Here is a 24,790-nt window from a genome sequence, read left to right on the forward strand (position 1 = left end):
CATGTCAATCAGATCATTCAACTAATGATGTGACCTCGTTAATCAAATAACAACTCATTGTTCATGGTTAGGAAACATAACCATCTTTGATTAACGAGCTAGTCAAGTAGAGGCATACTAGTGACACTTTGTTTGTCTATGTATTCACACATGTATTATGTTTCCGGTTAATACAATTCTAGCATGAATAATAAACATTTATCATGATTATAAGGAAATAAATAATAACTTTATTATTGCCTCTAGGGCATATTTCCTTCAGTCTCCCACTTGCACTACAGTCAATAATCTAGATTACACTGTAATGATTCTAACACCCATGGAGCCTTGGTGCTGATCATGTTTTGCTCGTGGAAGAGGTTTAGTCAATGGGTCTGCATCATTCAGATCCGTATGTATCTTGCAAATCTCTATGTCTCCCACCTGGACTAGATCCCGGATGGAATTGAAGCGTCTCTTGATGTGTTTGGTCCTTTTGTGAAATCTGGATTCCTTTGCCAAGGCAATTGCACCAGTATTGTCACAAAAGATTTTCATTGGACCCGATGCACTAGGTATGACACCTAGATCGGATATGAACTCCTTCATCCAGACTCCTTCGTTCGCTGCTTCCGAAGCAGCTATGTACTCCGCTTCACATGTAGATCCCACTACGACGCTTTGTTTAGAACTGCACCAACTGACAGCTCCACCGTTTAATGTAAGCACGTATCCGGTTTGCGATTTAGAATCGTCCGGATCAGTGTCAAAGCTTGCATCAACGTAACCTTTTACGGTGAGCTCTTTGTCACCTCCATATACGAGAAACATATCCTTAGTCCTTTTTAGGTATTTCAGGATGTTCTTGACCGCTGTCCAGTGATCCACTCCTGGATTACTTTGGTACCTCCCTGCTAAACTTATAGCAAGGCACACATCAGGTCTGGTACACAGCATTGCATACATGATAGAGCCTATGGCTGATGCATAGGGAACATCTTTCATATTCTCTCTATCTTCTGCAGTGGTCGGGCATTGAGTCTTACTCAACTTCACACCTTGTAACACAGGCAAGAATCCTTTCTTTGCTTGATCCATTTTGAATTTCTTCAAAATCTTGTCAAGGTATGTGCTTTGTGAAAGTCCAATTAAGCATCTTGATCTATCTCTATAGATCTTAATGCCTAATATGTAAGCAGCTTCACCGAGGTCTTTCATTGAAAAACTTTTATTCAGGTATCCCTTTATGCTATCCAGAAATTCTATATCATTTCCAATCAGCAATATGTCATCCACATATAATATTAGAAATGCTACAGAGCTCCCACTCACTTTCTTGTAAATACAGGCTTCTCCGAAAGTCTGTATAAAACCAAATGCTTTGATCACACTATCAAAGCATTTATTCCAACTCCGAGAGGCTTGCACCAGTCCATAAATGGATCGCTGGAGCTTGCACACTTTGTTAGCTCCCTTTGGATCGACAAAACCTTCCGGTTGCATCATATACAACTCTTCTTCCAGAAATCCATTCAGGAATGCAGTTTTGACATCCATCTGCCAAATTTCATAATCATAAAATGCGGCAATCGCTAACATGATTCGGACGGACTTAAGCATCGCTACGGGTGAGAAGGTCTCATCGTAGTCAATCCCTTGAACTTGTCGAAAACCTTTTGCAACAAGTCGAGCTTTGTAGACAGTAAAATTACCATCAGCGTCAGTCTTCTTCTTAAAGATCCATTTATTCTCAATTGCTTGCCGATCATCGGGCAAGTCAACCAAAGTCCATACTTTGTTCTCATACATGGATCCCATCTCAGATTTCATGGCTTCAAGCCACTTTGCGGAATCTGGGCTCACCATCGCTTCTTCATAGTTCATAGGTTCATCATGATCTAGTAGCATGACTTCCAGAACTGGATTACCGTACCACTCTGGTGCGGATCTTACTCTGGTTGATCTACGAGGTTCAGTAGTATCTTGTTCTGAAGTTTCATGATCATTATCATTAGCTTCCTCACTTATTGGTGTAGGTGTCACAGAAACAGTTTTCTGTGATGTACTACATTCCAACAAGGGAGCAGGTACAGTTACCTCGTCAAGTTCTACTTTTCTCCCACTCACTTCTTTCGAGAGAAACTCCTTCTCAAGAAAGTTTCTGAATTTAGCAACAAAAGTCTTGCCTTCGGATCTGTGATAGAAGGTGTATCCAATAGTTTCTTTTGGATATCCTATGAAGACACATTTCTCCGATTTGGGTTCGAGCTTATCAGGTTGAAGCTTTTTCACATAAGCATCGCAGCCCCAAACTTTCAGAAACGACAACTTCGGTTTCTTGCCAAACCATAGTTCATAAGGCGTCGTCTCAACGGATTTTGATGGTGCCCTGTTTAACGTGAATGCGGCCGTCTCTAGAGCGTATCCCCAAAATGATAGCGGTAAATCAGTAAGAGACATCATAGATCGCACCATATCTAGTAAAGTACGATTACGACATTCGGACACACCATTACGCTGTGGTGTTCCGGGTGGCGTGAGTTGCGAAACTATTCCACAGTTTTTCAAATGTACACCAAACTCATAACTCAAATATTCTCCTCCACGATCAGATCGTAGAAACTTTATTTTCTTGTTACGATGATTTTCAACTTCACTCTGAAATTCTTTGAACTTTTCAAATGTTTCAGACTTATGTTTCATTAAGTAGATATATCCATATCTGCTTAAATCATCTGTGAAGGTGAGAAAATAACGATATCCGCCACGAGCCTCAATATTCATCGGACCACATACATCGGTATGTATGATTTCCAACAAATCTGTTTCTCTCTCCATAGTACCGGAGAACGGTGTTTTAGTCATCTTGCCCATGAGGCACGGTTCGCAAGTACCAAGTGATTCATAATCAAGTGGTTCCAAAAGTCCATCAGTATGGAGTTTCTTCATGCGCTTTACACCAATATGACCTAAACGACAGTGCCACAAATAAGTTGCACTTTCATTATCAACTCTGCATCTTTTGGCTTCAACATTATGAATATGTGTATTACTACTATCGAGATTCAATAAAAATAGACCACTCTTCAAAGGTGCATGACCATAAAAGATATTACTTATATAAATAGAACAACCATTATTCTCTGATTTAAATGAATAACCGTCTCGCATTAAACAAGATCCAGATATAATGTTCATGCTCAACGCTGGCACCAAATAACAATTATTTAGGTCTAATATTAATCCCGAAGGTAGATGTAGAGGTAGCGTGCCGACCGCGATCACATCGACTTTGGAACTGTTTCCCACGCGCATCGTCACCCCGTCCTTAGCCAATCTTCGCTTAATCCGTAGCCCCTGTTTCGAGTTGCAAATATTAGCAACAGAACCAGTATCAAATACCCAGGTGCTACTGCGATCATTAGTAAGGTACACATCAATAACATGTATATCACATATACCTTTGTTCACCTTGCCATCCTTCTTATCCGCCAAATACTTGGGGCAGTTCCGCTTCCAGTGACCAGTCTGCTTGCAGTAGAAGCACTCAGTTTTAGGCTTAGGTCCAGACTTGGGTTTCTTCTCTTGAGCAGCAACTTGCTTGCCGTTCTTCTTGAAGTTCCCCTTCTTCTTCCCTTTGCCCTTTTTCTTGAAACTAGTGGTTTTGTTAACCATCAACACTTGATGCTCCTTTTTGATTTCTACCTCCGCAGCTTTCAGCATTGCGAAGAGCTCGGGAATAGTCTTGTTCATCCCTTGCATATTATAGTTCATCACGAAGCTCTTGTAGCTTGGTGACAGTGATTGGAGAATTCTGTCAATGACGCAATCACCTGGAAGATTAACTCCCAATTGAATCAAGTGATTATTATACCCAGACATTTTGAGTATATGCTCACTGACAGAACTGTTCTCCTCCATCTTGCAGCTATAGAACTTATTGGAGACTTCATATCTCTCAATCCGGGCATTTGCTTGAAATATCAACTTCAACTCCTGGAACATCTCATATGCTCCATGACGTTCAAAACGTCGTTGAAGTCCCGATTCTAAGCCGTAAAACATGGCACACTGAACTATCGAGTAGTCATCAGCTTTGCTCTGCCAGACGTTCATAACATCTGGTGTTGCTCCAGCAGCAGGCCTGGCACCCAGCGGTGCTTCCAGGACGTAATTCTTCTGTGCAGCAATGAGGATAATCCTCAAGTTACGGACCCAGTCCGTGTAATTACTACCATCATCTTTCAACTTTGCTTTCTCAAGGAACGCATTAAAATTCAACGGAACAACAGCACGAGCCATCTATCTACAATCAACATAAACAAGCAAGATACTATCAGGTACTAAGTTCATGATAAATTTAAGTTCAATTAATCATATTACTGAAGAACTCCCACTTAGATAGACATCCCTCTAATCCTCTAAGTGATCACGTGATCCAAATCAACTAAACCATGTCCGATCATCACGTGAGATGGAGTAGTTTCATCGGTGAACATCATTATGTTGATCATATCTACTATATGATTCACGCTCGACCTTTCGGTCTCCGTGTTCCGAGGCCATATCTGTATATGCTTGGCTCGTCAAGTATAACCTGAGTATTCCGCGTGTGCAACTGTTTTGCACCCGTTGTATTTGAACGTAGAGCCTATCACACCCGATCATCACGTGGTGTCTCAGCACGAAGAACTTTCGCAACGGTGCATACTCAGGGAGAACACTTCTTGATAATTTAGTGAGAGATCATCTTATAATGCTACCGTCAATCAAAGCAAGATAAGATGCATAAAAAGATAAACATCACATGCAATCAATATAAGTGATATGATATGGCCATCATCATCTTGTGCTTGTGATCTCCATCTCCGAAGCACCGTCATGATCACCAGCGTCACCGGCGCGACACCTTGATCTCCATCGTAGCATCGTTGTCGTCTCGCCAATCTTATGCTTCCACGACTATCACTACCGTTTAGTAATAAAGTAAAGCATTACATCGCGATTGCATTGCATACAATAAAGCGACAACCATATGGCTCCTGCCAGTTGCCGATAACTTGGTTACAAAACATGATCATCTCATACAATAAAATTCAGCATCATGCCTTGACCATATCACATCACAACATGCCCTGCAAAAACAAGTTAGACGTCCTCTACTTTGTTGTTGCAAGTTTTACGTGGCTGCTACGGGCTTAGTAAGAACCAATCTCACCTACGCATCAAAACCACAACGATAGTTTGTCAAATAGACTCCGTTTTAACCTTCGCAAGGACCGGGCGCAGCCATACTTGGTTCAACTAAAGTTGGAGAGACAGTCGCCCGCAAGCCACCTGTGTGCAAAGCACGTCGGAGAACCGGTCTCGCGTAAGCGTACGCGTAATGTTGGTCCGGGTCGTCTCGTCCAAAAATACCGCCGAACCAAAGTATGACATGCTGGTAGGCAGTATGACTTGTATCGTCCACAACTCACTTGTGTTCTACTCGTGCATATAACATCAACATAAATAACCAGGCTCGGATGCCACTGTTGGGTTTCGTAGTAATTTCAAAATTTTCCTACGCACACGCAAGATCATGTGATGCATAGCAACGAGGGGGAGAATGTTGTCTACGTACCCAACGCAGACCGACTGCGGAAGCGATGACACGACGTAGAGGAAGTAGTCGTACGTCTTCACGATCCAACCTATCAAGCACCGAAACTACGGCACCTCCGAGTTCGAGCACACATTCAGCTTGATGACGATCCCCGGACTCCGATCCAGCAAAGTGTCGGGGAAGAGTTCCGTCAGCACGACGGCGTGGTGACGATCTTGATGTACTACAGCAGCAGGGCTTTGCCTAAACTCCGCTACAGTATTATCGAGGTATATGGTGGCAGGGGGCACCGCACACGGCTAAGGAATAGATCACGTGGATCAACTTGTGTGTCTAGAGGTGTCCCCTGCCTCCGTATATAAAGGAGTAGAGGGGGGAAGGCTGGCCGGCCAAGGAGGGAGGCGCAGGAGAGTCCTACTCCCTCTGGGAGTAGGATTCCCCCCCCCCCCCCAATCCTAGTTGGAATAGGATTCGCGGAGGGGGAAAAGAGGAGGAGGGGGCCGGCCACCTCTCCTAGTCCTAATAGGACTAGGGGAAGGGGGAGGCACGCAGCCCATCTAGGGCAGCCCCTTCTCTTTTCCACCAAGGCCCACTATGGCCCATATAGCTCCCGGGGGGTTCCGGTAACCCTCCCGGTATTCCGGTAAAATCCCGATTTCACCCGGAACACTTCCGATATCCAAACATAGGCTTCCAATATATCAATCTTTACGTCTCGACTATTTCGAGACTCCTCGTCATGTCCGTGATCACATCCGGGACTCCGAACAACCTTCGGTACATCAAAATGCATAAACTCATAATATAACTGTCATCGTAACCTTAAGCGTGCGGACCCTACGGGTTCGAGAACAATGTAGACATGACCGAGACATGTCTCCGGTCAATAACCAATAGCGGGACCTGGATGCCCATATTGGCTCCTACATATTCTACGAAGATCTTTATCGGTCAGACCGCATAACAACATACGTTGTTCCCTTTGTCATCGGTATGTTACTTGTCCGAGATTTGATCGTCGGTATCCAATACCTAGTTCAATCTCGTTACCGGCAAGTCTCTTTACTCGTTCCGTAATACATCATCTCACAACTAACATATCAGTTGTAATGCTTGCAAGGCTTATGTGATGTGTATTACCGAGAGGGCCCAGAGATACCTCTCCGACAATCGGAGTGACAAATCCTAATCTCGAAATACGCCAACCCAACATCTACCTTTGGAGACACCTGTAATGCTCCTTTATAATCACCCAGTTACGTTGTGACGTTTGGTAGCACCCAAAGTGTTCCTCCGGCAAACGGGAGTTGCATAATCTCATAGTCATAGGAACATGTATAAGTCATGAAGAAAAGCAATAGCAACATACTAAACGATCGGGTGCTAAGCTAATGGAATGGGTCATGTCAATCAGATCATTCAACTAATGATGTGACCTCGTTAATCAAATAACAACTCATTGTTCATGGTTAGGAAACATAACCATCTTTGATTAACGAGCTAGTCAAGTAGAGGCATACTAGTGACACTTTGTTTGTCTATGTATTCACACATGTATTATGTTTCCGGTTAATACAATTCTAGCATGAATAATAAACATTTATCATGATTATAAGGAAATAAATAATAACTTTATTATTGCCTCTAGGGCATATTTCCTTCAGCTTCGGCATCATCCTGACAAATATCATCATCAATAAGATGCATGAAAAATAAACCAAGTGAGTCAAGCTCTACCTCAAAGTCCGGATTATCCACCTCGTCATCAGGGGCCGGATTAGAAGATGCAATGGTTCTTTTCCGGTGGGCAGTCTTCTTCATAGCTTTAGTTTTTTGCCGGGTTGCTCTTTCCGGTTTATCTGTTTTCTCTGGTTTCTCCCGCGGCAGCTTTTTGCTCCAAAACGGATCATCGCCCTGATTATGCAGACACTGATATTAAAAACAATGACCAGACATATCAATAACAGATTCAGCAAAGAGAAAAATCAAAGTCTTACAGCTGGCGGTTTGTTGGTGGCACAAAAGGGAAGCAGGCCGGTTCTAGCGCAGATGTGCTCCGGTTCATTCAGTATCTTACGCACAGCTTCTGTGATTTCTTCACCGGAGAGCTGGAGTCTTGAATGTCGCAGTGGGTCATCCACACTATCAGTATATTCGCACATCAAACCGGAGCGCTGACTAAGGGGCAGTATGCTCCATGATATCCAACAGCGAGCAAGGTCAACCCCTGTTAAACCGTTGGCCATAAAGGCTCTGAGCTTTGACAGCTGAGGAGCATATTTGCTTCTCTCCTGGGCACTCAATCGTTGAGGAAAAGGATGGGTATTGCTGAGCCGCTCCGGACGAAAGCCAGGCAAGGGATTCTCACCAGCAGGGGAGGTGTCTTTGCAGTAGAACCATGTCTGATTCCACTCCTTGGGGTGACTGTGCAGCTTGGCGTGAGGGTATGTGACCTCTTTCCTTTTTTGAATCGCCATGCCACCCAACTCTGTATTAGAGCCATCAGTAAACTCAGTATGGCGGTTTAGATGGAAAAGATCTCTGAATAATTCCACTGTGGGCTCCTCTTGAAAGAACACCTCACAGAGCACTTGGAAGTGGCACATATTTGTAACAGAGTTGGGGCCAGTGTCTTGTGGATGGAGTTGGAAATCAGCTAGAACATCCCGGTAGAATTTAGAACCGGGTGGTTTAAAACCCCGGGTTAAGTGGTCCATGAAAACAACAACCTCTCCTTCTCGAGGTGTGGGGGGGCATTCTTTGCCAGGATCCCTCCAATGGACGGTGTCTTTGCTGCCCAAGGCGCCAATCAGGACTAAATCGTCCAGTTGATCCTCTGTGACGCGAGAAGGGACCCAATTGCACTCATACACTTGCTTGGCCATGATGAAATCTACAAAGTACATTGATATGTGCAATGTTAAACCGGAAGCAGATCTATCTAAACCGGAGTTCATGAAGCAACAGCATCACGGCGGTTCAACAAGGGGACTAATGATATATGATAGATTGCTTTTTCAAAGGTGAACCGCCTATGTGGTAAAGAGGATACAGATCTAAGGCAAGAATGACTAAGGAAGGTAAAAACAGATTTTATAAGGTTGCAGTGAAATTTTGGATCTACCGTAAGACAGGAAAATAAAAGGATTTAGACCTAAAAGGTTGATCTCAAAGAAATTCACAAGGGACCAGATCAATGCTTTATGCGCATAAAGGTTTGCTTTGGTAACAGAAGATAAGCCATTACGGGGAATACATCAGGTTTGAAGTTTTATTCATGGGCTAAAGAAGAAACAAAGGAAGAACAGCGCCAGAGTCTCGATGAACTTCGACAAACGAGGAAACCCTAGAACAGATCTGCGGGGGAAAGGAAAGAAGATTTACCGGAGCTGAGGAAGAAGCGGAAGGTCGCCGCGATGCTCTGGTGTGCTCAGGTTGATGCAGCGGCCAAGGTTGATGCAGAGGTCGACGGTGGCGGCGGAGCTCCGAAGCTGGGCAACGCGAGGAAGATGAAGCAGAAGGGGTCGGAGGGAAAGAGAAAGGAAATGACCCTTCGGTCCTATTTATAAAGAAAGGGATATGTCAGGCGCGAGAATCAAGGAGCCGCGAGGTTGGAAACGAAGCTGCGGCCTTAATTGTCGCAGGCTTGTTAACAGGATAAGGTTCTTTATAACCAGTGACGTCACACCGGTCTACCGCGAGCAGAGAAGATGACATCACGGCGGTTCAACAAAATACAAGAAGATGTTGAAGATGAAGATTTTTGCTAAGGATTGACATGAACCTATTCAAATCAATTTGGGGCCTAATGTTGGGGATATTACTACTAGGCGTAAACCGGCCAGGACAGGCCGGGTTAACTTCATCAGTAGTTGAGTATGATAAAAGCCCATGAGGGCAGATGAGGGCTAAAGGCCCATAATCGGTTTAAGGCCTATAGCTATAAACCGGCGTCGGTATGTAACTTGTGTTATAAATTAGGAATAGTGGAGACCGAACCGGACGCATCTATGAGCCGGTATCGGGACTCTGTAAACCGAAGGGCGTCACCCATGTATATAAGGGGACGACCCGGCGGCGGTTCAAAGACAAACAACAACTCGAGACATAGGCGAAGCTTATTTGCTCCCTAGTCATCGAAACACCCATCAATTCCATCACAACTAGACGTAGGCTTTTACCTTCATTGAAGGGGCCGAACTAGTATAAACTCTCTTGCGTCCTTGTGTCCGCTTTAACCCCTTCAAGCTAACCCGTGGCGATGGCTCCACGACTAAGTCCTTTCTCTAGGACATCTGTCGTGACAAAACCACGACACCTATGGAGACAGGCATACATGAACCACATCGAGCATGTCGGTCATCAGCGAGTGAATCCGGGCTGTAGCACTGGGCTAACAGGACTCCGGGGAACCCGGGCTATAGCAAGCTAGGAAGGACTCCGGAAGTCACCGCGTGGCATTTCCCCGAAGGGACAGACATAGGAACGAAGTGAAACACATGCCGGCCAGTCAAGTGTGCTGAGCAGTAGTGCTGGGCTAGCAGGACTCCGGTGAACCGGGTTGTAGCGGACTACTATGGCTCAAGGAGCACTAGACTACATTTCCCCATAAGAGAGGCTGCCAAGGATAAACAACAAGATTGTCGGATCCCACACATACCAAGCATTTCAATCATACACACAATATGCTCGATATGTACAAATACAACATGGCATCACAACAAAACTCTACAACTCAAGTACTTTATTTAAAGGGCTCTAGAGAGCCATACATAACATGTTCATACAGGTAGGGGTCACATGACCCGACACTCAAGTCATACAAGCATACAAGCACATGCGGAAGCAAATAGTCTGAGTACGGACACTAGAAAGAAAGAAGGCTTCTCGGAGCCTGTATATCTACATAGGGCCCTCCATGGCCAGGATCACCACCTGGGTGGCAAGTCACTCATCGACATTGAGATCTACATAAAACCCATCGGAGGGGGCGTTGTCGTCTGAAAACAGTAATTAAGCAAACATGAGTACAAAGGTACTCAGCAAGTCTTACATCAGAACCTACTATACATGCTCATTCTCAAGAAGGTGGTGGAGTTATTGCAGCAAGCCAGCTTTGACTCTTGGCTAAGCTATCCTACGGGACACCATTAGTCAAATAGTTTTCGCACATGAGTCCACTAATCACCAACACAATACTCCACCGGAGATCCTCCCTCGTCATCCTACGAGAGAGCCATCCTCGGTACTCACACTTATCTTGAGTCTTTTAGTAGTATCCATTAACTTGTCTATGAACTGTATAGGCAACCAAGTAGTCCTTTACCGCGGACGCGGCTATTCGAATAGATGATGTTAACCCTGCAGGGGTGTACTTCTTCATACACGCTCTCACCACTTACCGTCGTTTACACGACATGTACTCGGCAACCTTCAAGAGGAAGCCCAACGAGGGTGTCGGCCACAGCCTACCTAAACACTCAAGTCTCTAGTCCAGGTTTATCGCCTATCCAGGTTCCATCCACAGGGAGTCCGGCCGAGGTTTCCACATACAGCCCCGAACGATGTGAACAGGGTTCCCGAGACACCAAACAAGTGACTCGGTACACCGTGCCACGGTGTATCTACCGCAACATAGCCCACCCCTAGGGTCAGCGCTACGCACGGCCGCCAACACGTAACCTACAAACACCAGAAACTAATTGCAACTCCTGGACAGAGTACTAGGGTGATTAAGAAGCCGAGAGGGTCCATTGGTTTCGGGCCCAATGTATGGTAGTAACTGAATCTTAAATCACACATACAGATCTCAGTTCTTATGGACGGCCTCAATGAAACAACCCACCATGTACTCCTACATGGCCTCTCATCGATACCTTTACCAAATCATGTTCAACACATTCCTCACATTACCGACATAATCATTTCACTCTAGCCCATCACCCAGATGAACCAGACCTGACACAACTCTAAGCATAGCCGGCATAGCAAGGTAGCAAACACATGCATGGCTCAATCAACTCCTACACATGCTAGTGGGTTTCATCTAGTTACTGTGGCAATGAGAGGTCATGCAGAGGATAAGGGTTCAACTACCGTAGCACACAACAGTTTGAAACGATGTTGTCTTAATGCAGTAAATGAGAGCAGAGGCGAGAACATGGGATTGTATCGATATGATCAATGGGGCTTCTTGCCTGATGGAGTGGTAGTAGGGTACTGCCCTTCAGTTGGATACTCGGAGATATCCTCGGAAGCAGGACCTACCACGAAGGACACACAGAACATAATCCACATGACAATATGCAACAATATGATGCATGCTATGACATGGCAAAATAATGTGTCCTGCCTAATGTAATGTGAAACAAGTTGAAATGGGTCCATTTGAATCAAAGATTCAAATGAGGGTTAAAGTTCTTATGCATAATGAGTGTGTTAGCTTGTTTCACCTAAACAACATAGTTAAAGTGGTTTGTCATGCATGAAACCATTATAGATGGATATATTGAATTTTTTTGATCATTTTTCATATATAATTTGTTTGATTTGGAGTTATGGTTGATTTTCTATGATTTTTAGAAGTTTAGGCTATTTTCTGGAATTTCCTATATAAAAATAAATCCAGAAAATGAATAATTGCGCCAGCACTGCGTCACTGTGACATCAGCGAGTCAAAGGCGCCAGGGCCAGTCAAACCTGACTAGTGGGCCCCGTCTGTCAGTGTCTCAGCTAACTAACAGAATTAAGTTAGTCCTAACTAACTGTCAGTGGGGCCTGGGCCCACATGTCAGTGACCTAAACTAACTAAAATTAGTTAGCACTAATCCTAAACTAATTAACAGTTCGGCCCCACCTGTCATAGGCTCAGGGGGGAAGTCAACCTGGCCCACCCAGTCAAGTCCACGGGTCAAACCCGCCGGCGTTTAGCTGCCGGCGAGGCCAGACGCGGCGGAGGGGCTCGGGTTTGCGTCTTCGGCGACCAAATCGATGGCGGAGAGCAGCTACGTGATGCGGGGAGCGAGCCGCATCGAGTGGTGGCAGTGGGTGGAGCTAGGGTGGCCGGAAACGTCGCCGGCGACGACCTTGGCGGCTGCCGGAGTTCGGGCGAGGTCGAAACCGAGGCTGCGGGGCACGACGAGGCGCGTGGAAAGGTGCTACGGGCTGCTTGGGCTGCGACGAATGCGATGGCGTGCTCGGAGTCGAGCCAGCATGGCTGTGGCCACGAGGCGACGTGCAGAGGCGGCGGCGCGTGCGGGCGAGCTCGGTGTGGTCGCTGTGGTGCACAAGAAGGCAAGCGGGGAGGATGGGGAGGTGCAGCAGCTCACGGCGGTGACGTAGGAGCAGACGACGCGGTCAGGGACGAGCTGATGCAGCGGCGACGGCGATGGGGATCTGCGGCGGTGCTCGGTGGAGTCGAGCTCGAAGAAGACGAAGCAGGGTGCGCGAGCGCTCGGGGCTCGGGCTGCTCGATGGAGAGGACGGTGGCGGAGCTCGTGGACACGGCGGGGCGGTGCGAGGACGACGGTGGACATGAGAACTACGGTGGCGTGGCTGCGGCAGTGTCGGCCATGGCTTCGGGGGAGCGAGGAAGAGAGCAGGGGGGAGGAATGAGGTGTCCAGGGGGTCGGGGTGGCACCGCGGAGGCGTTTCGAGGCATCGCGCTGGCACGGGCGATGGCAGGCAGGCAGAGAGGTGGCGTCGCGAGCTCCTGTGCTCGCCGTCGAGCACCTGCTCGCCTCGCTGGCTAGGCGAAGCAGCTGCATGGAGCAGCTGCTGGGCCGGGCCAGCTAGGTGGGCCGGCTGGTGGGCTTCCAGGTAAGTCTCTGGTCCTTCTTGTTTTCTCTTTTATTTATTCCCTGCTCTGTGTATTGAAATAGAATAAATACTATTTCATTTCCAAAAACTCTGGAAATATTCAGAGGCACATTTGAGAATATTCTCAACTGCCTAAAAATGCTTCCAAGATTATTTGAGCACTTTAAAATATTTATAGCATTTAAAATTCCCAAATTCAAATACTTATGGCTTGTTCAAAAATCCAGAATGGCTCCATAAATTGCAAGACCATTTTTTGGCAGAGGTTTTAGTCAAGACCAAAAATGGTGGGCTTTTATGAAGGGCATTTTGGGTTCATTGAAATTCCAATTGTTGGAAATTAGCATTTTCAGGGGGGTGTTGGGGTTGATTAGGCCCCATTTCAAGTTTAAAAGAAATTTAAACATGATGCACATGTTCATCCAATCCTAATGCATGACTAAAAGCAGGGATGTGACAGATGACTCCAACATTAACGATTATTGCATGCGCCTCAAGATGCTCGCCGGTGAACTCCATGACATTGGCGCAAGAGTCTTCGGCGAGCTCATGCTTAGCACTCTCACTATCAGCCTGAATGAGGATTTCGGCAACGCCGCTTCTAATCTTACCATGTTGCCACAACCCACTTTTCAGATCATCATCGCATACTTGAAGTTGGAGGAACGACGGATGCAAAAAGTGAAGAAGCAGTGCAGCACACCGCCCTTGCCGCGGGTACTTCTCACGGCGGACCCACGTCGCCAGTGCCCCTACCACCTCAGTCGCGGCCCCCAGCACCGCTGAGCTTCTCCCCTCTTCCCACCACGCCTCCTGCACTCCCCTCGCAATAGCGGCAGAACGGCGGGGACCGACACAACCAGCGCGGCGAGGGCGGCCGCCCTCGGCAGCAGCAACAACATGGTTCCGAGGGGGCGCCATGCCAACAACATCCCTCCCCGCCCTGGATGGTCGGCCAGAACCCTTGGACGGGTGTGGTACATGCGTACCACATGCCCATCCGGAGGGTCCCGACGCCAGGTCTGCTCGGACCACGTTCGGCAGGCCACGAGGCCTACTTCGTCGCGCCACAACAGTCGGCTGGTGGCGGCTAAGCGGCCCTGCCCGCCCAGCCGATGGTCGGCGGCTATGCTCTGTCTGCACCAATCCAACCCTGAAGCGGCTTCACCATGCCGCGGGCTACCACGCCATGGGATCCCTCCCTTTTGGCTGCGCTGCACTCGCCTCCGTCACCCCATAACTATAGTGGTGGTGGAGATTGGTACATGGATTCGGGAGCCACTGCCCACATGACATATCATCTCGGTAACCTAATTTCCTCCTCTCCGGTTCATACTTCAACTCATATCACCGTCGGTGATGGTTCATCTTTACCTATCACACATGTTGGTCGTTATTCCTTTCCTTCTACATCCATGCCACTAACCATGTGTAATGTTCTTGTTTCACCTGATCTAGTCATGAATCTTGTTTTTGTTCATCGTCTTGCTCGTGAGAATCCTATTACAGTTGAATTTGATGCTATCAGTTTTTCTGTGAAGGACGCCCGTACCCGGATGGTTCTCCACCGATGTGATAGCCCCGAAGAACTCTACCCAGTGCACTCCTCCGCCACCACCTCCGCCACTCCAGTTGCCCTCTCCGCTAGTGTAGACCTTTGGCATGCTCGTTTGGGACACCCCAACTCCGCCGTTTTGCGTCAAATTCTTAAGAGTTTTTCATTCTCATGTAATAAGATAGACAACCATACTTGTCAGGCTTGCCATCTTGGCAAGCACGTTCATCTTCCCTTTAGTGCGTCCACAACTATTTCCATTTTTCTATTTCATTTACTTCATAGTGATGTATGGACATCTCCAGTTGAAAGTAACACGGGCTACCTTTATTATTTGGTGCTTTTAGATGAGTTTTCTCATTATGTGTGGGCATTTCCTCTTCGTTGCAAATCCGATGCCTTATCCGCACTCATGGCATTATACTCCTATGTCACCACACAGTACGGTCGCCCCATACTTGCACTTCAAATTGATAACGAGAAATAATTTGATAATGTCGCCGTTCGAGAGCTTCTTGCCTCTCACGGCACCATGTTTCGCCTAACCTACCCCTATACTTCACATCATAATGGCCGTGCTAAGCGCATCTTACGCACTCTTAATAACTGCGTCTGTACATTGCTCTTTCATTCTAATGTACCTCCCCAGTTCTGGCCCGATGCTCTCGCCACCGCCACTCTTCTTCTTAACATTAGATCTTGTCGTCCTCATTGGAACTATGCCCCTCACGAACTTCCCTTTGGTGCTCCTCCGTTGTATGATGGTCTTCGCACATTTGGGTGTCTCTGTTATCCTAGCATCGCGTCTACCACCCCACACAAACTCGCACCACGATCCCTTCCTTGCATCTTGCTTGGTTACCCTTCCAACACCAAAGGCTACCGATGTTATGACCATGTCTCCCACCATGTGTACACTTCCTAGCACATGTACTTTAACGAGAGGGTATTTCCTTTTCACCAGGTACCACCATCGGCCGCAACTTCGACAGAGCCTCTTGATGCACACCCGGCATGGCGCCCGCCCCCGTCGCGACCCACCACTTCAACGAGGCTGCCCCCTCCTGCGATGATGGTCGTGACTCCCCCGCAACCCCTTCGGGCGCAGCTGCCTTGGGTGAGTCGGACCCGGCCTCCTGATACGTCTTCGTCATATCTATGATTTTTGATTGTTCCATGCCAATATTATACAACTTTTACATACTTTTGGCAACATTTTATATTATTTTTTTGCACCAACATATTGATCCAGTGCCCAGTGCCAGTTCCTGTTTGTTGCATGTTTTTTGTTTCACAGAATATCCATATCAAATGAAGTCCAAACGCGATAAAAATTTACGGAGAATTATTTTGGAATATACGTGATTTGTGGGAGGTGGAATCAACGCAAACGGAGGCCCACGGCCTCCACAAGACACCTGGGCGCGCCAACACCCCCGACGCGCGGTGGTGCCTTGTGGGCACCCTGTAAGTCAGTTGGGGCTCTACTTCAGGCGCAAGGAAGCTTATATCCGGGAAAAACATGTTAAAATTTCAGTGCAATCGGAGTTACGGATCTCCGGTAATAAAAGAAACGGTTTTCGGCCAGAAAACAAAAACGTGAAACAGAAGATAACACACACACACACACAGAGAGATCCAATCTCGGAGGGGCTATCACCCTCCGCCGCCATGGAGTCCATGGACCAGAGGGGAAACCCTCCTCCCATCTAGGGGGGGCAAGGAAGAAGGAGGGAGGCTCTCTCCCCCTCTCTCCCGGTGGCGCCGGAGTGCCGCCAAGGCTAAGATCGTGACAACGATCTTCACCAACAACCTTGCTACCGTCAACACGAACTTTCTACCCCTCTATGCAGTAGTGTAACACCTCTTCTCCCTGTTATAATCTCTACTTAAACATGATGCTCAACACTATATATTATTATCCAATGATATGTGGTTATCCTATGATGTTTGAGTAGATCTATTTTGTCCTATGGGTTGATTGATGATCATGATTGGTTTGAGTTGTATATTTTATTTTGGTGATGTCCTATGGCGCCCTCCGTGTCACGCAAACGTGAGGGATCCCCGCTATAGGGTGTTGCAATACGTTCATGATTTGCTTATGGTGGGTGGCTAGAGTGACAGAAGCTTACGCCCGAGTAAGGGGGTTGTTGCGTATCGAATAAAGAGGACTTGATACTTAAAGTTATGGTTGGGTTTTACCTTAATGATCTTTTATAGTTGCAGATGCTTGCTAGAGTTCCAATCATAAGTGCATATGACGTATTTACTTACGGCAACGAAGAATAAAACTATCGCTATATTTTTTTCCTTTTCCTAGTTCTTATTCCAAGTGCAGGATAACCCCAAGGGGTTGTGGGTTTTTTCTACCAATGGGAGCTTTCCCTTCACCGCCCCCATGCGGGTGGTCCACAGGGTTCATAACTACCCCTCTTACTACAAGGCGTTTACCTAGCCAACACTTAGATCCGGCTCTACCCAAACTTTTTTGGTTCACCCCAACATTACCCACTTGTCCGACCATTGCTAAGCAGTTTTGAGATACTAAGTGGACCTCCCCAGATGGTATGCAATAGGCACCAACCCCCCTCCCACACCATCATTGCTCGAACAGATATGGGTTGGCCCATATTCGGGAATTTCACATGCCTTTCTTGCACCGGTTAGGGGTAGGTTCTTGAACCTTCCCTAAATCGGCTTTTATTTTTTAATATATTTTTCTTTAGGTTTCATTTTTATTATTTTTTCCATTTTAATTTGTAGGACATTTTTAAAAAATTGGGAACATTTTTTGAAATTTACGTACACTTTTCGAATTCGTGAACATTTTTTCAAATTTGTGAACAATTTTTGAGAATACATTTTGCATGGGCAGCATTTTTTGAAATTCGTAAGCATTTCTTGAATTTGCACAAACATTTTTAGAAATTTGGAACATTTTTTTGAATTCAAGAACATCTCTCAAGTTTGTTACTGTAACATTTTTTGAAATTTATAACATTTAAAATATATATTTTATAAAATTCATCTACATTATAAAATATGGGTATATTCTTTAAATTCAGAAGACATTTTGGAATCAAGGAACATTTTCAAAAAATTGTGGATATTCTAATAAAATTAGTGAATATTTTTTAAAATTCAGAACTGTTTTGAAATCTCAAACATTCTTTAAAGAAGCAAAAGAACTAAAGACAAAAAATAAAAAGGTAAATACTAAAGGTAAAAAACAAAAAGAAAGAAAAAAGAAAAGAAAAAAACTGTGAAGCCCCGCCCCGCACATGGGCCGACTCAAAAGAGCGGGGGAGCGAGGGGTACGTGTTGGCTCGCTTTCCACCGCACGGATCGGGGAATAGGAGCTCCTGCCAACACCGGCATTCTCGTCGTGGCGGAAGCGGGGCTCAATCCCGACACATGTGGTCGTCTGCGTCTACATGCAGTGGAATGGCAAATATGTTCCACACTCCTCCCCACTGGCAAAGCCAAAGCTCGAGCCTCTACTAGTGCCAAGATGACCGGTAGCTCGTCGACTCTCCAGACAATTGCACACGATTCAAATATCTATTACGATGGTAAGTGGTGGCTATCATCAGGATTATCTGATGGCACATATGTAAATCGTGAAGCAATATACAAGTACTAAATAAATTATGCCCAACTGAATCCATTACCGTAACTTATGGGAAGAACGGAAAAAAGTTTGAATCGTGCCTCCTCCACAAGTAGTTGATTGATGACACTATATTTAGAGTCATGTCTAATTTCCCCAACCTCCCAAGTTGGGGGTAGAAAGTTTGAATCGTGCCTCCTCCACAAGTAGTTGATTGATGACACTATATTTAGAGTCATGTCTAATTTCCCCAACCTCCCAAGTTGGGGGTAGTCACATAAATGATCGAGTAGTTCCATAACCGACTCAAGCACTCTAGTTTATAAGGGGCAACAAACAATTACAATTTGTTTCATTTTTGACATCCAAAAGCACTGTAAGCTTGCTTTCTCTCCCCCAAAGAGACTAAGAAAGCTAGAAATCTAACAAAATGTTCATCTCTCTAGATATATGATAGAAATGACGGTGTAACCCAAAGGGGGCTGCCACTCTTTTATAGACCAGAAAATATCATAGCACTACACCCGGGATGCGCTATGTGGTCTCATGCAATGCATTAATTATAGAAACCCGTGCTCAAACATGATGATATACTTCCATCACAACGCTGCAAATGTGTGTTAGAGTATGCACAACACTGAGACTAGGTCTAGGAGGGTGGCATACGGGTGTAACAAGACATTCTCCATAACGCAGGCACTATAGGTTACAAAAAAGTTCCAGCCCACTGCTCAAGAACTCTAGTTGACAAGATTCAACTTCCCTGGTGCATGCAAGAGCAAGTTGTGCGGTTTCAGTAGCCTCGACCATTGCAACAAAGAGGTTCTTGGCGACACAACGGCTCCATATTCCCAATGCCTCACACTCTTGCAATAGATGCAGGCCTTGGCCCTTTTCTATTGCGAGAGTCTGAGGCATTGGGAATATTGAGCTCCTGTCTCACCTCTACAAACGAAAACAAATGCATCTTTTTCCTGTCATCAGTAGTCTCTTCAAGTGCTTCTGCTCCTTAGGCTGCTCCTTCATGGACCAAAAGATATCGCAAGAAGAACATGTGAATCCATGCAATTACTAGGGCTGCAAGTACATACACCTACCAACTCCCATCCCTGCCTTTGCTTTTGAGCATCTTCTGACAAAATGCAGAAGAAAATCATGTCAGTTTACTTGCAAAGATTTCATGTTCCAACGCACTGAAAATTCACATCACTGCCTCGGTAATTCATAATTGAGGCACTATCCTTCTGCATTCATTTTTCCCCAGAGACAGACAACATACACTTGGACAATAAAACTCTATGTCAACCATGTAACCAACACGTTGGCCCAAACGGCCAACTTTCCATGCCTCATTTCATAGGGAAGCCCAAAGTGGCTCTATTTCATTCTATTTCACTTCCTAGCACTTCCTATCATTTAATATCCATCCCTTTGGTCTTATTGACATAAAAGATGTCATTTATGGTCTATCTCTTTCTATATATGGAAAGTCAAGAAATTCTCATCGAAACATCGAGAAATTGTGCATATAGAAAACTCTAAAGAAAGAAAAAAAGGAGACCCATGCCATGATTTTCAAATCTTTTCTATTTAGTAGTCTAAGTTTCTCGATGAGGATAATTAATTTGGTCGTTGTGGTCGGACTCTATTATGGATTACTGACTACATTCTCCATAGGTCCCTCTTAGATCTTCTTTCTCCAATCTTGGATTAGGGAAGAAGGAGATATTCGCGACTACTGGACTGATGGACTTACCAGTCTTGATCGTTACAAAGGACGATGCTATCACATCGAGCCTGTTGCTGGGGAAGACAACCAATGGATCTGTTATGTAGCTTATCCATTAGACCTATTTGAAGAGGGTTCCGTTACTAACATGTTTACTTCCATTGTAGGTAACGTATTTGGTTTCAAAGCCCTACGTGCTCTACGTTTGGAGGATCTACGAATTCCCCCTACTTATTCAAAAACTTTCCAAGGCCCGCCTCATGGTATCCAAGTTGAAAGAGAAAAGTTGAACAAGTACGGTCGTCCTTTATTGGGATGTACTATTAAACCAAAATTGGGATTATCCGCAAAAAATTATGGTAGAGCGTGTTATGAGTGTCTACGTGGTAGACTTGATTTTACCAAAGATGATGAAAACGTAAACTCACAACCATTTATGCGCTGGAGAGACCGTTTTGTCTTTTGTGCCGAAGCTATTTATAAATCACAGGCCGAAACCGGTGAAATCAAGGGGCATTACTTGAATGCGACTGCGGGTACATGTGAAGAAATGATTAAGAGAGCTGTATTTGCAAGAGAATTAGGGGTTCCTATTGTAATGCATGACTACTTAACTCAGTGGTAGAGGGGTTCTAGGACATGCTGTGGTAAAGATTGTGGCTCAAGGAGATTAGTGCAAGGGGCTGAAACTTGGAATTTTAAATTCTGTCAGAAGGTGTTTGATGGTGGTTTGAGCTAGAAAATTAATTACATTTAACATGAGACTTATCAGGATGGAATGGAATATAGAAATAGGGTGTTCCACCAAATTTGAGCTCATTTGGGAAAAGTTGCCAATGCAACTTTTGTAAACTCTAGAAATCAATAAAAATGGATTTTCCAAGATCTAGTCACGCAAAAACATTCCCCTTGATGCACCACTTGGTGTAGTGTCATCATTTGGGGTTGTGAGCATGACCACAAGGTTTGGGGCCAATTGGAAAAAGTTGGCAATGTAAAGTTGTTCGAACTTGAATCTGGACAGAGAGGGTTTTGTGGCACCTTTGTGATCCAAAACAATTTGGATTGAGCTTAAACTCTGCAAGGTCATCCTATTATGCATCTGTGACTTGCTAGAATTTTTTCTGGATTTATTTGAAAATATTTCTTGTAGAAATATTTCAAATACTTGAAATGGACAGAAATGGTTTTGGAGGGTTTTGCCCAATATTTTGAACATGACCATGTGTTGAAACTCTTGTATATATGCAAAATATATGTCCACTGAGTTCCCCTGATTTTTCTCAAATATTTTGAAACATTAAAAATAATTTTAACCTATTAAAGACCATTTCTGGCCTTAAGAAAAAGCCTTTAAATAAAATAGAAAATAACTTTTAAAATTAAATTTTTGTGATTTCTGGGTGTCCTATATCTAATAGGAGTCAAATATAATTTTTTAAAGATTTTTCACACTCTTAATTAAGTACTTGTAGTTCAAGTCTCAATTCAGGGGTTTTTGAAAAACCTAATTTAGAAAATACTTTTTGGCCAAAATATTTTTGCAAGAAATTATTTTTATGTCCTGCACACATGGCATGATCATTGGACAAGGTTTTGGATCAAGGAGAAGGAGTATAAGAGTTGGAGGATTTACTTGATTTTTAGAGCACTTGCAACCAACACACAAAAATCAAATCAAGCAAAGACATTTTATCATGATTTATTAGCTTAAGTGTTGTGACATGAAAATCAGGATGTGACAGACTCTCTCGGTAGGTCAACCCCTCTAGAAATGACACATAACTGCAAAGAAGACCCCCACATCCAAACAAGGAGAGGTCGATCACAACCCGAATAAAAAGCTCAACAAGTAAACCCAACATGCACTCGTGAGTGATGGACAAATGAGGGACACCTGTGACGTGCAGGATCAGATAGCCACAAAAATTCAACCTAAAGCCAAATAAAAAAACAGAGGACTGATTTTTAGAAAAAAGTGAATAAGAATAGAACATTGGTGCTAGCAAGATTTAAGAAACCAGCGCAACTAATTTAGGAGATGGGACACATTCTAACGACAATTATACTTGCTAGATTTTCCATAGCATTTCAGAGCTTGAATCACATGCTACGACATTATGTGAAGATTCACTATTCAATTAGGACAGTAATTTCTATCCACACTTCTAAGGAAAATAATACAAAGGAGGTAATTGCAGCTCCCTCCACATTTTCGCATCCGGGCTTGAGACCGGCAAAGGCAGTGTTAAACCACAACAATACAAACCACAACTTATACAACACCAATCATTCAACAAAGCATACAGGCCACACCATCAAGCAAATTCAATACACACACAGTCACACAAGCACACACACAATCAAGCGCTTGCACACAAGAAACAGACAAAGAAACAGACATAGATAGGGGCACATCACACACAGAGTCACACACACACACACAATGTAGCATTGCACACAAGAAACAGACATAGATAGGGGCACATCACACACACACAATGTAGCACTTGCACACAAGAAATAGACATAGATAGGGGCACATCACACAAACAGTCACAAACACAATGGAGCGCGTGCACACAAGAAATGGAAAGAAACAGACATAGTTATAGGAGCAAAAACAGAAAGCTAAAACATGTAAGACCGAAGTAAACTCAGAAAGTTAAGGCTGGGAAACAATGTCCGCTTTGTGTTTTTCAAGGACTTACTTTCTTTAGGATGAGCTGCACCAACTTTTAATTTCAGATGATAAATTTAGAATTAAACCCTTACCATCACCATCGCCCTCATCATCCTCGTCATCTGAATCATAACTAGCAAGACCAAGAAGAACACCTTTAGGAGAACTTAGCCCAGTACCATCAGAACGAGTAGAGCTAACATTGTTTGGCTTAGCAAGGACTACAACTTTAGCTGTGGTCTTCACTTTTGATTCTCCCAGACCAAGCTCCTTTGAGCTAGAGACACCAGTGGTCTCATTTGCTACAACACAGAGGCGATAATCAGCAATGTAATTTACATATTTACATTAAGTTTTAGTATAATTCACTCACGTTCAGCTGATGAATCATCTTCATTCATAACTTTGGTTGCGATCTCATTAAAAAGATCATCCGTAACCTGGAATGACAAAAGTAAGAAATGGCAGTCTTACTGAACTTGCTAAACCTAGCAAAATAAGTCCATGCAATGACAAACCTTCAGAAGAACTTCTGTCAACACACGTTTAATTTCCTTGTTGATTGCTGCCATCCATGCTGCTTCGACTTCATCCTGCAAATGATTCAAGTCCAGTACATCGATTTGAAATGAGGGCCATGTTAATATCCAAGTTGAATATGCACAGGAACAAAAAGGATTAACTTTTCAGTAACTAGCATCCTATGTTTCCATCAGATCCGAAAGAAGTGAACATGTGTAAAGATGAAAAAAGACACTGCTCGAGAAAAATGATTACAGGAACTAGGAGATTTGCCAGTACAATAATACAGTATGACAAGCACTCAAGTCTCAAGTAAATGATATCCAGGTTGCTTCACTGACAAATCTGGAAATAATTGACACATAGCCATGCCATTTCTCTCACCATTATGAAATCACTGTTCTTCAGAAATTACTATATAAACATTAAAAAAATAGACGGAAGTAGGTAAATTATTTAGTTTCTCAAAGCCACCAGGCACTAACCTCCACTCAGTCTAACAGCCCAACCTTTCTATCATGATTAAATTAGTTCGCTTTGATTTACAAAAGTTGTCCAAAAATTATTATGCATTTAAAGTCTGCCACAATACTAGTACTTAGCTTTAAACCCATTAACTTGGACATGGTACTATTCGTACTGAAATAAATCACTAGGAGCAGATTTTTGCATGCAAGTGAATCACAATAGGGCAGATTAATAGTGTAATATGCACTACACTAATAATTAGACCTTAAGAAGAAGCCCATTGCTAGTGTCCCATATGTCCTGCAAATTATTTATACCTTGGCACCACTTGTAAACAAGTAATGTGGAGGTGGTTCTGAATCAGCAGGCCTTATACAATTTGGGAAGAGGTAACGTTTGTACCCTTCACACCGCAAGTATTGGACAATTTTGTCTGCAGCATCACATCAGTAATTTCTCAAGAGGCTCAATTTCATATACCGGGATCAGGTAGCTATACAGATCCATAAATTCAATACCAACTTCTCCTTTAAAAGCACGCCGAGTAAGAAGATGACGTTTTATGCTTGAGAATTTCCTTGACTCCAGCCAATGGACCGTGGTTAATAAATAAGACGCTTCCCATGTCCAATCTCATGCCGACGCTGGCGCGCTTCAGTAGGATCCAAAACTAACCACAGAAAACCATACAATAATATGAACACAGCGCAAAAGCACACACAACAGAAAAAATAAATCAAGCAATAATTGCGAAGGTTATACAGGGTGCTGATCATTAAAGAGTTGCAAATGGCATACGATGATTTCAAAAGGAACAT

The 24,790-nt window shown here is 44.3% G+C and overlaps 1 protein-coding gene across 1 annotated transcript; it reads right to left on the reverse strand.

The window, feature by feature from the left end:
• Positions 1-18,830: 18,830 nt before the first annotated feature.
• Positions 18,831-24,590, reverse strand: LOC125508152 (uncharacterized). The gene is made up of 6 exons (XM_048672757.2): positions 24,491-24,590; positions 24,290-24,405; positions 23,501-23,575; positions 23,356-23,422; positions 23,075-23,284; positions 18,831-19,702 (listed from the first exon to the last, which is right to left on the reverse strand). Exons 3-6 carry the CDS (start codon positions 23,552-23,554, stop codon positions 19,593-19,595), a joined length of 441 nt encoding a protein of 146 aa, XP_048528714.1. The 5' UTR covers positions 23,555-23,575; positions 24,290-24,405; positions 24,491-24,590; the 3' UTR covers positions 18,831-19,592.
• Between the last annotated feature and the right edge of the window lie 200 nt (positions 24,591-24,790).

This window comes from Triticum urartu, chromosome 5A (genome assembly GCF_056163025.1).
Source record: "Triticum urartu cultivar PI428250 chromosome 5A, HENAU_Tu73, whole genome shotgun sequence".
Taxonomy (NCBI): Eukaryota; Viridiplantae; Streptophyta; class Magnoliopsida; order Poales; family Poaceae; genus Triticum; species Triticum urartu.